The sequence below is a fragment of the Dermochelys coriacea genome, chromosome 16, assembly GCF_009764565.3.
Source record: "Dermochelys coriacea isolate rDerCor1 chromosome 16, rDerCor1.pri.v4, whole genome shotgun sequence".
NCBI lineage: Eukaryota > Metazoa > Chordata > Testudines > Dermochelyidae > Dermochelys > Dermochelys coriacea.
The window spans coordinates 25,694,894-25,711,217 of record NC_050083.1 but is presented as its reverse complement, the minus strand read 5'-3'; the positions used below and the strand labels follow the sequence as shown (position 1 = coordinate 25,711,217).

The window sequence follows — 16,324 nt, the reverse complement described above, 5'->3', positions numbered from 1 at the left end:
AGCTGTAAAGAGAATTCACCACTGAACTTCAGGGTGACACTTGTGCTGGTCTCAAATCTCACTGTTAAGATAATCTGCCTGCACATTTTTATCTTTAGCTAGATATAGAGCCACCTGGTATATATGAGAGCACATACCATAAAGTGTTCAGGAAAGAAATCTGCCATTTTTTTTAGTTAATACTTTGCTGATGTATTATCTGTCAACCTGGTCCTACTCCTTTCCTGGTCATTCCAGAGACCATGAACTTCTAGTTCTTAGAAATGTATTCCCTAGCCCACATTGGAAGCATCTGTGATGTCAGTCAAAGGAGCTTTTGGACTCAAGGACTACATATATGAGATGGGATAATCAACTGAGCTGTTTTAAGGTCTTTGTGGGGCAGGTAACGTGTCCAAGCTGTCCACGTTTGGAATGTGATTTTTGTATGAGGCCTCGTATAGACAAGTATGGGGATCTCATCCATGGAGAAGCTCATCATTCTGAGACAGATGTGTTGTCTGATATGGAAGGTAGACAAGGATTGTAGTAGGCTCAGGTATACTGTCTTGACACTAGAAGAAGTCTGAGGCTAAGAAGACAGAAGCATTCAATCCTCTCTTCAAGGGCTACGCAAAGCAAAGCATGGTGCTAAAAACTTGATCCACAGAGAAGTAGCGGGTCTGGGAAGGCTGTTCAGTACCCTTCATAGCAAACCCAAAGAGTGAAACTCAGCACACATTGCACTGTTGTAGTGAATGTGGCTCCACAATGAGGCATCTGACATGATATGCCTCCCCAAAGAGGCGGGTTGAGTTGGGGAAAATAAAGTGGCATAAGAACTTTTATTACACTTTTCTCCAGATATGGCTTTGGCACCAAGCAAGTCTCAAGGGCTCAGAGTACACTTGCCACACTAATTTTTAGGAAAAAACTCTCCCGTAAAATATGATCAAATCTAACATACTGAGAAACTACATAAAAGAATTTTTTTTTTAAGATAAAATGTATCCAGATACCATTTTTGAATACTGACCCAAGACAACTGCAAAGTTCCTGTGCTCTCTGCCATGGAGAAGGAACCATGGCTATTAGGCAATTCCTTTATATAATGTTGGGTGTTGAATGTTTAGTGTCACAAGATGACACTTGTGCAGTTCCAATGGATATTGCTTTCCAAAAGATTCTAGAGGCACAAGGGGGCACCATTCCCATGAATGGAAGTGTACAGAAGATACATATACAGAGATTCATACAGCATGAAGTCAAATGCCTTACTGAAGTGTAAGTATTCTGTGTCAATATAATTACCTTTGTCAACCAAATTTTTGATCTAAAAAAACAAATATGAATTTTGTCTGGCAAGACCTGTTTTCCATAAACTTGTACTGAATTGTACTAATCATCTCCCATCCTTTTATTCTTTACTGATTGATTCTGTATCAGCCTTTCCGCGATTTTACCTGGGATCAAGGTCAAGCTAACTGGCCTATATTGTCACGTAGGTCATGCTGTTTACCCTTTTTATATATTGGTACATGAACTTTTTTTCAGTTCTCTGTGACTTCACCAGTACCCCAAGATTTATTAAACATCTACAGCTCAGAGAGCTCCTTAGTCTATTAATTTTAAACTTTTTTGTTCCTTTATCAATTGTCTCTATTTCCTGATTATTAATTTATAGACATTGCTAGCAATTTCCCCCTTTTTCCGTTTGGCAAATATTGCTTTTTCTTGGTGCTTTCATTTTCCTTCTTAACCAGGATTTTTTATAAAAAACTTATCTAGCCTTCTTTGTGACTGTGGAATTCTGGGTTTTTTCTGGGGAAGGCACATTTAGTAAAAAGAAAAGGAGTACCCGTGGCACCTTAGAGACTAACAAATTTATTAGAGCATAAGCTTTCGTGAGCTACAGCTCACTTCATCGGATGCATTTGGTGGAAAAATGCATCTGATGAAGTGAGCTGTAGCTCACGAAAGCTTATGCTCTAATAAATTTGTTAGTCTCTAAGGTGCCACGGGTACTCCTTTTCTTTTTGCGAATACAGACTAACACGGCTGCTACTCTGAAACCTGACATTTAGTAAAGTTCTCTTAACCTCCTAATTATTATGCATGTTTAAATTGTTCCTTCTGATTGGTTTTGCTTGATTGTTTTCAGCTTCAGGAAACTGACCCTTTTAAAAAGCACCAAAAATATGTATTTCCCTGGTCAGGACTATATTCTGTTTGCCCATTGCAAAAGCAATTGGGTCATCACCATCTGTACCTAGGCAATGACTAAATTTTTAGTTCCATGATCAGTTCATCTTTGTCTGTCAGAATGAGATCTGATATAGCTATGCCATGTAGAGCGTAGTACTTTGTTAAAAAAAAATATAATTAATTTTTAGACATTCCCCAAAAGTTTTAATAGTGGCAGCATGAGCCCTGCAGAACATTATGTAATTAAGAAGCATGTAAGAGTCAGCTCAGACCCAGGGTGTCAGAGGGGCTTAGACTCAGGCAGCTAGCCGGGCCGTGCTAGTACTACAACATCCACATTGCTATTTTTAGCATGCTAGTTTGAGCTGAGCTAGCATGAGTCTGATTATCCACACTGTGATCACACCTCCCAGCTGCAGCGTAGACATACCCCCAGGGATTCTGCCTTCATATGCTAACCCACCAATAAGGAGCTACTGAGGTCATGCAATGTGGTCTTTCATTATGATCCTATCATTAAAATGATCTAATACACCAGATAAACTTCTCAGCAACCATCTCAAATGTTAGCTCTCTGGCAGTGTTCAGAAAATGAAGAACAGCTGCTGTAAAAAAAAAAAAAAAAAAAAAAAAAGTCTTTCAGAAGAACTGCTAGTATCAGTGCTTGCACAGAGCTCTTCACAATGTACGTTCTCCAAACTTCATGTAGAAGCTATATTTAACTTTGCCTTAGCAGCTCAAGCTACATTTGATATAACCCTGTTACAGGAGATCTTGGGCTGTTGAAAAGTTATTTTATTAGAGACGGATAATATGCAAATATTTCAAAATCACTATCCAACACACCTAATCATCAAGTTACAGAAATAAAGTCTCCCATTCTTATGTATACCTTACCAGTAGCCTCAACAAATCATTAATAAAAAATACATAGGAAAGATTGCAGCACGCAATACAAACAAGTCTGATTTAATTTCTTTAGCAATCAAATTATACTTCGTTGTTTACATTAACTTTTGTTTTGGTAGTTCTCTGGTATGGGCAGGAAAAAAAAATGAATATCTTATATACCCATTTTCTTCAGTGTGATGTCACCAGGACAGATTGATGAGATCTGAGTATCAATTTCCCCCATAGACAGAACAGTAGAAAAAAAGCAGTCCTCTCAAACTGAGGTTGAGTCCGTATTACCAAAAAAGCATATGGAACCTCTCTTTTCCCCAGCAAGGAAGAATGGTCTGAGAATGCATTTCAAAAGACCCAGTTAGAGAAACAGTGGCTTCTGCTTCAATGAGGACTTGTGAAGAAAAAGCTGGGCCCAACACTGGGCTTGTATGCTGCAGAGAAGTTAGACCCTAATCTGTTTGGACAAAAGCTCTGGAGTAACACCTTGTTGATTGAGAAGTCCTTGAAGGCAGAGTCAAATGTGTCTTCAAACTGCCTGTAGCTCTTAAATGGAAAAGCTAACAGCTTTATAGGAAAATTCACACAACACACTATCCCTGCAGAATGAAACTCAGAGCATATTATATAAAGCATCTAAGCACTAAATTTATAATATTCTGAGATTGCTCATGTTGGCAGTTGGGACTAATGCTGTACAGCTTCTTAAAACCAACAAAATAAAGCAAAGAATTTAGTACCAGATTTTTCATATTCTCAATAAAAGCTGATGGGTGCTGAGCATTCTGAAAATCTGGCTCTTAAAGTTTTGTGAGTTACAAAAATTATACCATCTCAAACACACAATATACTTCAGAGACACAACATGATTTTTAAAACACGCAGAATGAAGGTAAAACACTGACTTAATAATGATTGCTTAAACAGAATAATTTTCACTTTTTTGTTAATTTTCCATACAAATGGTCTTCCTTCATTTTCTAGAAGGAAAGTTTAAAATAAAAGAAAGTATATACTTAGGGGAGATAAGCAAGCACTGTTTTTATAACTCAGCACATTTCCTGTGGTAGTTCTACAACATCCTAATGCTCCATTTCTAGCCCAACATGTCCCCAAGAAAAAGGTGCTAGCTGGACCACTCACACGATTACTTTGCATATCAACATGAGGATCTTCATGTGTGAGCTTTAACAAAATTGAAGTGTACAGATATAAATGCCTTCTAGTCTCTCAAGTCCACTTTGAATGTTTATAGTTGAAGAGTCCATTTGTTATGCAGTATTTATATACATTTATGGCACCACATTAATCATCTATAAGAAAGTGTGTTATCCAACTGGTCACTTTTTCCCCCAAATACACCAAACAAATATTAACAGTGAATTTAAGAAAACATACCTCTGGCTGTATAGCTTTAAATACTGGCATATCCATTAATGTAATCTGGCTCTGCAACAAAAACAGTGTTAAAAATCATTTAGTATGAAAATAAAACAAGTACATATTTACAGCTGCTTTTACTGGGTATGGCTTTTCAGGAGTCTTGGCTTGTGTGCCAACATTTTCTCAATGAGGAGATTCACCTCTTAATTAGGATTTTTTTCAGTTCTCTGCTTGTGCTGGGCCACCAGCAGCAGGGGCAGCCATCTGAGTATCAGCATGTTACTGCACTGTCACACTTTATCGTAGAAAGTTTTGCCTGCAAATGGTTCGTTTGCATACTTTAATGATCTGTATCCAAGTCTAATGTAACTGTAAGTGGTTTGTCCATGCAGCCCTGGACTATCAGTCTTGTTAGTACTTAAACTTTGGGGGTTTGCCTTTAGGGTGACGGTTCTGGCATGTGCATACCTGAGTGACATGACAGCATTACTTAGCTACAGTGTGGTGAAGAAGCCTGTGGACAAATATGGGACTGGCTGCCAATAAACTGAATAACAGGGGCTTAAAAATCTGGTTTGTGTAGGTGTGTGTGATGTTGCACTCCATATATTTCATGGAAATATGCTAATGAATGTGAATATAATATAATTGGAATATGCTTCATGCAAAAGGTCTCTAGTAAAGTACATTACAAAGCTTATAATCTACTGAGTGTGTTCATCCTGTTTGTATGTATGTATCATTCTTGTATCTAAAACTAGACATATGAAGTATAACTCTGAAATCCTATGGTAATTATGCGAAGTGTGGGCCATTAATGGTGGTTTAGAATCTTGATGGCTCCCACTGACTAGAACAATTGGTTGTAAATGTCTCTGTTTACTTGCAAGCCTTCCTGTGTTCCCATGAGTCAAGCCAGAAGACCGGAGGCTTGGGGTCTCACAGGACATGTGACCATGTCACCTGGTACTGGAATCCACATTAAACCTGGTGCTTTTCCATTTAGAAGGAGGGGTGGGGACCCAGAGAGACAAAAGATTCCCACCTTGTGCCAACGCTATAAAAGGGGGTGGAACAGAACAAAGGAGGCTGCCAGTCATGAGAAATCCCCGAGTTACCACCTGAGCTGGAACTAACAAGGACTGTACGGGGGAAAAGGATTGGGCCCAGACTAGGAAGGAGTCTAGTCTATGAAAGCAGCTTACTGAAACATCTGAGGGTGAGATTTTATCTGTAATCAGTTTCTTAATGTATTAGGCTTAGATTTGTGTATTTTGTTGTATTTTGCTTGGTAGCTTACTTTGTTCTGTCTGTTATTACTTGGAACCATTTAAATCCTATTTTTTATACTTAATAAAATCACTTTTGTTTATTAATGAACCCAGAGTAAGTGATTAATACTTGGGGGAGCAAACAGCTGTGCATATCTCTCTATCAGTGTTATAGAGGGTGGACAATTTATGGGTTTACCCTGTATAACCTTTATACAGAGTAAAACAAATTTATTTGGGGTTTGGATCCCATTGGAAGTTGGGTGTCTGGGTGCTGGAGACAGGAGTGCTTGCTGAGCTGTTTTCAGTTAAGTTTGCAGCTTTGGGGGCGTGGTTCAGACCCTGGGTCCGTGTTGCAGCAGGCTATCGTGTCTGGCTCAACAAGACAGGGTTCTAGAGTCTCAAGCTGCCAGGGAAAATGGGCTCAGAGGTAGTTTCAGTACATCAGGTGACAGTCCCAAGGGGATCTCTGGGACTGAGACCGTCACAGAGCACAACCGTATGATTTACAAGTAAAGTACCATATCTAGCGTAAATCACTGTCTCTTTCCTGCCATGTTCCACATAATCCCTTGTTCAAGAAAAAATGTGAAGATGACAGTAAAATTCAGCAAGAGTTGGGCAAAACTGCCAGTTTTTTCTTTTATGGGATTTCAGTACCCAAGCTAGATAATGTTGGCAAGAATTTACCAGTACGACATTTCCTCTCAAACTTTTTATTTTTAAATTATTCAAAAAAACCCACAACACTCAACTTTAGGGAGTGACCTTGGACTGGTTGTCCCCAATTTTCCTGGGAATCTAGTTGCAACATACCAATTCCAGTCTCCATTGACTACTTATTGTGCTGTGGACCTATTCCCTTCAGTATTGCCAGTAATTAGACCAATCCCATGGGGGGGAGGGGGAGGGTATAACTTTAGCTTTACAAGCCTTCCTGTGAAAAGTTCATCAGTTGAATTAATATTCACTCAATCTATTTGAGAATCTCAGTGAAGGGAATGTTACATGATTTAACTCAATGTAGTGGGAAAAATAAAAATTTATTAGTAATTATCAATTAATTCCTAGTAAAATGAAATTAACTACGTCCCCCTAGGAACCAGAACCAGATGACATACCTAGCTGCCCCAAATATAGGAGATCAGTAATGAAATATCAGTAAGCCATTACAGAGAGCCTTTAATGTGCCTTGGTGAAGAGGGATTTTTCTGTTTGATTTATTTCAGTTATAAGAGTTCTCATGCCCAGTATTTAAAAACAAATTCAAGTATTATACATATGATTTTCCTTAGGCTACACTACAAGTGCTACAAAGGCAAATATTTCTTGAGCTGCTGAAATTTTTGTTCATGGCTACTGATTCCCCCCTCCCATCTACTAATGGACCAATACCATTGTTAGGATTCCTTTTGTTCCTAATATCTTAAATTCCATCTTATTGTCCTTATCTAAACTGGCCATTGATCTCTCTTTGTGTCCTTTTGTTTCCTTTACCAATTTTCTACAATTCCATGATTCTAATCTGTATACATTACTTTCAACCTGTTTTGAACTTTTATTATATTAACTGTGGAGGCCAATCCTGTGGGCGGTGCTCAGTTAAGTTTGGGTGAATGGAAGTTAAAGCATCAAGTGATTTTATAACTGAATTAATGTAGCTTTGTTAAGTGAGAGTTTTTAATTTTAATGTATTATCATAATGACCTGTAGTCCACATCCAATGAACTGCAAGTTGGTGCAGGATGAGGCACTGTCAGTCCAGACTTGTTCCAAGATGACAGATCCACAAAAGTTATGACAACATTTGTTACAATGGTACACAAGTCTTGTTTATGGCCATTGTGTTTTGTAAGCATTGTGGGAGCTTAAACCTGACACCACATTTTATGTCCAACTATACGGTTCAAGTGCCTGGTACATTTGTACACTCTTTCAGCCCCCTTCAGTACCTCGTGATCGCCTCTTCTTGCTCTGTAGAAGTCACAACGTATTACACATGTAGTAGTTTAAAACAGAAGCCAAATAATACAAGAGCAAAGAGCTGTACCTGGCATGGAAGCTTTGCTTTGAATTTGGTACTGAAAATTGGTTATGGGGGTATGAAAACTGACTCCCTCAACTTTCAAGAACTAACTAACTGTTTCTGTATAACCATGAAAAAAATGCTAGAGATTTAGGTTAAAAAATAAAACAGGGAGTAGAGCTGGGTCTGGGTCTGCATCAGCAAGCTTCCAAAGGGCTGTGGATATTTAGCAGTAGTTTTAAAACCCACTTAAAAACATCTAATATTTTGGAAAAAATCCAAACAGATTTGTAATTAGTTTCAACAGAAAAACAAAGATGTTGAATCAGTTCAGTACTGAATGCTTCATGTTGAGGCATATATCTCAAAATTTATATGATCAGAAACTTATCTTTGAGATTGCTGAAAGACTTGTTTAAAAGGTGCTATTTTGAAGGAAAAGAATAAAAAATTTTGATGCTATTTTTTTTTTACTGTTAGCTCTGAATATTATAAGCATAAATGCAAACATTTTTACTTACTGCAAACTCCTCAGGAGTTACTTTCAATACGTCAAATACAACCGCATCATAGCTTTTATTGGCATAGTCTGAACTCCTTCCTTCCAGAGAGTCAGAGCTGCTACTATCCTACAGAAAGTAAAAAATTAAGTCTTATGTGCAAAGTGATGGATTTCATGTCAGACAAACAAAAAATAAAGTTTAAGTCTGATAACACATTCATAGATATGAATAAAAGTTTCTACTAAAAACTGACCAACATATAAAGAAAGAACTTTCATGCAGTGCATTGCAAATCTTCTCTGAAAATAGATGTGGCTCATGAATGTTAGTATTTACTATACCACAGACAAATTATATAGCTATCTAATCAGAACAGGCTTTTCATTCAAAATCTAAAAAAATACTAGGATGTTTTTTCCAGTAAAATTTTAGTTGTATCAAGTCTTAGAAGTTTCCATTTCTAACAAGGCTATTTTAGAAGTTTAGATTAGAAAGCAAACAGTCAGATAAAAGGTATTGCCCAAGCTCAAATGGAACAGCTTTGGCTCTTCTCTCCACACATCCAGCCATATCCAAATCTTGCTGCTTTCTTTCCACATAACTTACTGAAAATCTCAAACCCATTCAGTTCTGAGACAGCTAAATGCAACTCTAATGCTTACTCATGTTCTGATCATCTCCTGTCTTCATTACTGCAATCTCATTCCCTCAGTACTGTGCAATTCCTACGCTACCCCTATCCAGTCCATCCAAAACTGCAGTCACAAAAATCATATTCCTTGCCCTGTTTGACCATAGTAGCCCCTCTCCGAATGCCTTCATTGGCTCTGTGTCAGGGATAAGGCCCTGCACCTGCTCAGTCTTCTGACAGCCTAGTGAACATAGCTGGGCTGCATCAGCCAGACCAGTGACTCTCAACCTGTCCAGACTACAGTACCTCTTTCAGGAGTCTGATTTGTCTTGTGTACCCCCAAGTTTCACCTCACTTAACTACTTGCTTACAAAAATCAGGCATAAAAATACAAAAAGTGTCACAGCATGCTATAAGAACATAAGAATGGCCATACTGGGTCAAACCAATGGTCGATCTAGCCCTGTATCCGGTCTTCCAACAGTGGCCAATGCCAGGTGCTTCAGAGAATGAACGGATCAAGCAATCCATCTCTTCTCATCCATTCCCAGCTACTGGCAAACAGAGGACACTTCAGAGCATAGTTTTGCATCCCTGCCCAGCCTGGCTAATAGCCATTGACAGACCTATCCTCCATGAACTTATCTAATTCTTTTTTGAACCCTGTTATAGTCTTGGCCTTCATAACATCCTCTGGCAAGGCATTCGACAGGTTGACTGTGCACTTTGTGAAGAAATACTTCCTTTTGTTTGTTTTAAATCTGCTGCCTATTAATTTCATTTGGTGACCCCTAGTTCTTGTGTTACGAGGAGTAAACAACACTTCCTTATTTACTTTCTCCACACTAGTCATGATTTTATAGACCTCTATCATATACCCCACCACTTAGTCATCTCTTTTCCAAGCTGAAAAGTTAGTCTTATTAACTGATCTCATATGGAAGCTGTTCCATACCCCTAATCATTTTTGTTGTCCTCTTCTCTACCTTTTCCAATTCCAATACATCTTTCTGGAGATGGAGTGTCATATCTGCATGCAGTATTCAAGATGTGGGCATGCCATGGATTTATATAGAGGCAATTTTCTATTATCTATCCCTTTCCTAATGATTCCCAACATTCTGTTCGCTTTTCTGACTTCCGCTGCACATCGAGTGGATGTTTTCTGAGAACTATCCACTGAAAAATTGCTTACTTTCTTATTTTTACCATATAATTATCAAATAAATTGATTGGAATATAAATATTGTACATTTCAGTGTATAGTATATAGAGCAGTATAAACAAGTCACTATCAGTATGAAATTTTAGTTTGTACTGACTTCACTAGTGCTTTTTAGGTAGCCTGTTGTAAAACTAGTCAAATATCTAGGTGAGCTGATATACCCTCAGGAAGACCTCTGCATACCCCCATGGGGTACACACACCTATGGTTGAGAACCCCTGAACTAGACCACATGATAGAATGCCCCATTTGATTGGCTAAGGAAGCTAGAGGGCTTGCCCTTAACCCAACAGCAGCTTGTTGCTGGCTGCTCAAAGCATTCACCCACAGATGTGATTGCTCCTGTACTCACTTATTCTTAGTCTTACTTCTGCCTTGCTACAGTCCCGCTCCTGCCTTATTCCAGCTTTGGACCCAGCCCTGCTCCTGCCTTGGACCCAGCATTGTCCGTGTCTTGCTTCACTCCAGGTAATCCAGCTCCGATTCTCAGCTCCGACGCTTGTCTCTGCCATCTGACCTTTGACCACAGCTCCAACCACTAGGTCTGACTCCAGCTCCAACCACTTGGCATGACCATCCACATCCCAGTCTCAAACATTCCCATTCGCACACAAACTGCCAAACATTGTCCTTGACTTCATGGCCTGCCCAATTCTGTCTTGCAGCCTACACCTTGGATCTTGTCTCTTCTTGCAATCCCCATCACTCCTCCCCTCCATAATGCTCATGAAAAAGGTTAATAAATAATAGTAATAAAACTACACTAAAAATAGGTTCTCTTCTTCTCTGGGTTTTCCAATGTATCTAATAATCTCAGTTTATCTTACGGATAGTAAGTTTTCAAGTATAAAATTCCATATTTCTGCTGAAATGGACTCCCTATTCTGTAGACACGAAAGAGACACCCTCCCCCACAGACTATTTTGTAGTCTAAGGAAGATGCACTGGATTGGAAGCCAGGAGACCATGAGTTCTGCTCATCCTCAGAAATGCTGTTTATATTTCTGTGAGCTTAATAGGCCTTAATATTGAGTAAGACCTCAGGCCCCCAATCCTACAAAGTAATCAAGTGTCATGCACTCCATTTTACAAATAAGATAATAGAAGTTGCATGTAGTCATTTTAGGCAGAAATGGGAATACAATCACGGTTTCTAACATGGCAGACTCAAGCCTCATTTACCATACATTTCAGATTGAATGTTACAATTCTACAGTGCTTGGCTAGCCTGTCTCGAACCACTAATCCACGTTCTCCTCTCAGAGTTTTGAAAAGAACCCAGGAATTTTGATCTCCATCATTCTATGACTGTCGAGGAAATAGCTGTGTTGCCCATTGGCAAAGTGAGATTGCATCCTTATGCACAATAAATTACTCCTTTAGCTGAATCAGTATGAGTCTGTGCTGTGAATATGAAGCTCAGGGTTCAAAGCCTGCAGACCCATTTAGGGGGTTCCTTATGGTTGCACATGAGGAAATTTGTTTTTTTCAATTCTATGAATAAATTGGGTTTACAGAGACAGAAAATATTCTCAAAAACAGGTTTTATCATTAAAACATCATTTGCCAATTATAATTTTCCGAACCAGCAAGATAGAAGTGATCAAAATACAATAAGTGATCAAAATATGGATTTCTTCTGCTGAACACTGCAGTGTTTGAAGATTGAGAAGTATAGATAGTAAGCTCTTCGGGGCAGGAACTGTTTTATATTTGTGCCCTGTACATTGCTAAATGCTCTGTCAATGCTTAAAATTAATATTAATAAATAACAACAATTGATATACTGGCAGCTCAAGATCCACAAATCTAGCAAAATTTACATATTAACATTATTTAGGGAATGGTGAGAGTTAAAGGCTCTTTGGGGGACTATACTGAAACAATGTGAGAACAATTTGCATTAATGTGAGTAAACACTACACTTTGAAAGAGTTAAAAAGATATGAGTGTGCTATAAAAGGAAATTGTAAATGCTGCCCAAATCTCAAGCACTGGAGATCTCGCAAGGGCTTAAAAACAAACGAAAAAGACTTTTATTAATCTAATCTAGCAACTCTTGTGTACGCCCTATCTACCCCGAAAAGGATCACTTGGATTAATCAAATTTTTTTTTCCTGCCCCATCTTGTGCAGTTTTAGTGGTTTCTCCCAAACTCAACAACTTGGAAATATTTTCTGGTTATAAAATATATTTTGTATTGATTCCTATTTACTTCAGCCTTCCCAAGATGGTAGTGTCTGGAAAAACTGTGCAGAGTTACTGGAATCTACAGTATATTCAAGCCAGTAAGCAAACCCAACGGTTAATAACAGAGATTTGAGGTCAAATTTGGACAGTAACAAACCAGCTCATTTCAATAATCCTGCATCATTAGTTAAAAGGCTTGAAAAATAAAAAGTCACTGTATATTACACAAACTTGTAGTACAGACTAGTGACTAGTCACCCTGTAGTTAGGATTTCCACTGTGCCGAAAAATTGCAAGACCATCTCTATTTCCATGCATTTGTTTGGCATCTCATATAATAATCTTATTCAGCAACTACAGTAAATCTGCAATGTCACTTTAGAAACCATTATGCTGTTCTGCTTGGAATATGGTCTTGTGGTTAGGGCACTGTACTAGGACTGTTCTCTGCTTGGAAGCATGACATTGGACAAGTCATTTAAATTGTTCTATACCTCAGTTCCCCTGTCTGTACACTGGGAATAATACTTTTTTTATTTTACAGAGGTATTTTGAAGATATATTTTCATTAATGCTCAAGGGCATGTAGGTACCAAGGTAATCTCCCTATAGCAGATAACATCTATTATCTGACCAGTCGTAGATCAGCTCATTTCAACTGCAGCCACCACCCTAAACCAAAGTTTTTAATTGTGACCTCAATTTCAGCCTCGTATTTAGAGCTGTGCCCAAATTGTAATCTACATGGTATAGATCTCAATCAGATTCTTACTGATCATCACAATGCCTTGTCCGTACAGGATAAAAAAAAAATGACAATTCACCCCCGGTAAAACTCTACCAGCAGTAGCAGAAGTGGCAACATGGTAATAAAAATACCTGGGTCTTGTCTATATTACTGTCTCCACCATTGCTGCCACCCAGAGATGGTACATACGTGGTGAATTATACTTTCAATTTTTTTCCAGTGCAGATGAGGCCAAAGAATCTGGCCAGTCTCTTTTCAGCCTAACAAGCCTGGATGAGAAAATGCACAAACCTTGTAATCCATCTGTATTTGGAGAAAAACAGTTTTAAAAAGATTCTTAAACCTACTGCGCTCCCTTTTTGAAGATGGAGGCAGTAGCAAAATCTACTTTGCTTTAACACTGCAGACCTAGTGGCATCAATAAACCAAAATTAAAAGTGACATCTCAGAATTCAAGCAAAAAAATGGTAATAATCTCTATTTCATAACCATGTTTTCACTTAAAGATTAGAAAGTTACTGTACATCTTTTAAAGACTGTTCTGCATTTACCTTGAATAAAAACAGTTCAATCTTTGAAAATGTTACAAAGCTGCATAATTATTTCTGTCCATACAAAGTATATTCTAGTTAATATAACTGAAAAGAGGTTTTTTTTTTTTTTTTTAAATTGGATGAATTTCTCAAACTGTTGTCTGGCATGCAAATGTTGGATATTATAAGGGTCTTCAACATGGCCATGCTGCTCAGTGTTTTTCTTAAAGGTCAAAGCAATAAGTAGGAAGCAGAACAGACTTCAAAACTACAGCAACATTTGGCAAAATTACACAGGATACAAAAATTGAGAATTGTTCTTTCATATTAAAATCTTGGCTTTTGGAATAGAGCAGTTTAACTTCAACTCCTCAAGCATTTCAAGGGAAAAAATGAAACTATGAGTAGATCCATGAAGCATAAGATAAACAGCATAAACTAGTACAACAGACCAAAGAGTTCACAGAATTAAAATGCAGAGATGCAAAAGACCTATTACTTCATTTAGTCCAGTCCCCATAGTCAGTACATGATTTTCCTCAAATTATTGTGGCAGAGCCATTGACACACCATATTTAAGGTTAGCTCTGTTTTGCACTTAAAGCGGGAACTCAGTCTTTGTTTTGTATGAAAAATAGTGATTTACAACTATTTTCATTCTACAATATGGTATGGGGAAGACTAACAGTTTAGGAGAGGAATACAAAATTGCATTTTGATATATCCCCTTAGTAACGTTCCCTGCATCCAAGCCTGGGATGGAAAACAGATTTTGTTATCATGGGCATTTGTGTTGTGTTGGAGATAATTGACTTCTGCACCCTACCTGTTCAGTTTTTTGAAGACTAAGACCCCTGTGAAACGGTTCAGCCCACTCCTAAACCAGCTGAATGATTTCATGAAGAACAGTATCCTCAACAAAGTGCTCCACTGGTTTGATGAGTATTGATTTGTGTGTAAAAGAATCACTGCTATGGCAAAGATCCTGGTCTTCAATAAACTGTTCACTGGCATACAAGCTCTTCTGAATCTACTAAACTGAAGACCTGATTTAAAATTTTTCAAATGGAAAAAAAATCCATCAAAAAATAGCCTTTTTAAAAATATTGAAGAAGTTTCTAAAACCTAGTAATTTTTGTGAAAGTGATTTTTACACTTTCAAGATTTTCAACCACTGCTACTCTTCTAAATCAGCTGAATAGCTTAAGATAGCTGAACAGTTTAACAATGAGCAGGCTCTTCAGCACAGCAACATTTCCTTTAATATGCAATAGGATCTTTATCAGAGATCCTAGATCTTTTACACCACTACAGTAAGAGAACAGTACACAGCCTTACTCACGAGCTTGGAACATTTATATAATCCTAAAGCAGACCTGGATAAAAAAAAATTAAATTTTAAGTAATACCTTCTAAATTGAAAATGTGGTTTAAAAACTAAAACAGATGAGTTTGTTTCTCTAGGAGGAATTTAAAATGCACACGCAAAGGATTAGTTTAAATTAAGAGATTTATAATGTAATGCAATCAAACCAGCAAGGCTACTGGGTTTAACAATCTTTTAAATTTCTTCACAAGGCCATTATAAGATAGTGAAAGCAAAAACATCTGCTATATAGTATGGTGCAATAGACACTGACCGTGAATAAGAACGAGAGCTTAGATGATCATTACTTACAGCAGCTTCCCTGAACAGATCCCAATTTAAAAGAAAAATAGTATCAAGAGGAGATACACAAGACACCAGCTGAGATTTTAAACGCCAATACATTTCAAGATACACTACATATTTTGCCCGTGGTATACTATTTTCCCCACAATAGCCACTGAATAGCCGCCTTCTTGCATCCACACCTATGCGTTTTTACCATTTGAACATAGAACTATGTGGGAAAAGGTAATTCCATTTCATGGAGGACTGGACGTTTTGAAATTTGGTTTTGTTCTTACTCAGAATGAAAGCCAAAAATTTCAAAATTCTCTATCAAAGGGAAAGCCCTAAGGCCCAATTCAGAGTTGGGTAGCTGATTATTTTTATTTGAAAGAACTACTTCAGCAAATAATCATTCAATATAGATAGATTTAAATCTATCAACAAGTTACAACAGCTGTCAAAAGCATAAAAGAAAGGTTTTTTTGCATGAGCTGTGAACATTCAGAAGTACAGCATTCAAAGTTAATTTTATAGTCAAAAAACATACTGTTCCTAAAAAACCAGGCTGACATGCTTCATGGCAGAAAGGATTTCTGTGGAAGCCAAAATAAGCTGTGACTTTATTTTGACATAGAATCTAACAAAATGAAAATAAACAGTGAGTCTGTACCTCTAGAGTGGCAGAGGTGACGGTCACATTGGCCATGAGGCCATTCCTTTTATACATGCTCTCCCCAAGACGCAGGAAATTTCAGCTCAGCCACTGCTGGTGACACAACATGATGAATGGAGAACTCCTGTAAGGCAAATATACAGTATTTATGAAAAACTGACTTAAGGGATTTTCTTATTCTCTTGTGAGAGAGCAGCCACATGTGTGGAACAAAAAGATCATTATATGTTGGGGGAAGAATTCTCTGTGAAGTATAAAATCAAAAAGAGTACTATGTGACTTTATCATAATACTATACTAACACTTTTTTTTCCCCTAGTCAGTTCAGGAAAGAAACAAATATAATGCTTATATTTAGATCTAGGTCTAAGAAGAAGTCCACATCAGAAGGCATCCATGA

At 37.8% G+C, this 16,324-nt stretch overlaps 1 protein-coding gene across 17 annotated transcripts in view; it reads right to left on the bottom strand.

The window, feature by feature from the left end:
* The window catches only part of RALGPS1 (Ral GEF with PH domain and SH3 binding motif 1), a 443,114-nt gene that overhangs the window by 340,700 nt on the left and 86,090 nt on the right, over positions 1-16,324 (bottom strand). For 16 of the 17 annotated variants that reach the window (XM_043498706.1, XM_038375127.2, XM_038375131.2 and 13 more), the window contains 3 exons: positions 15,922-16,048; positions 8,289-8,396; positions 4,486-4,536 (listed from right to left, as the gene is read on the bottom strand). In XM_043498706.1, the coding sequence (XP_043354641.1) occupies positions 4,486-4,536; positions 8,289-8,396; positions 15,922-15,978 (216 nt within the window). In that variant the 5' untranslated portion in view covers positions 15,979-16,048. Of the gene's footprint in view, positions 1-4,485; positions 4,537-8,288; positions 8,397-13,195; positions 13,334-15,921; positions 16,049-16,324 lie in introns of all 17 variants that reach the window. The other variant, XM_038375136.2, reaches the window with a different exon arrangement.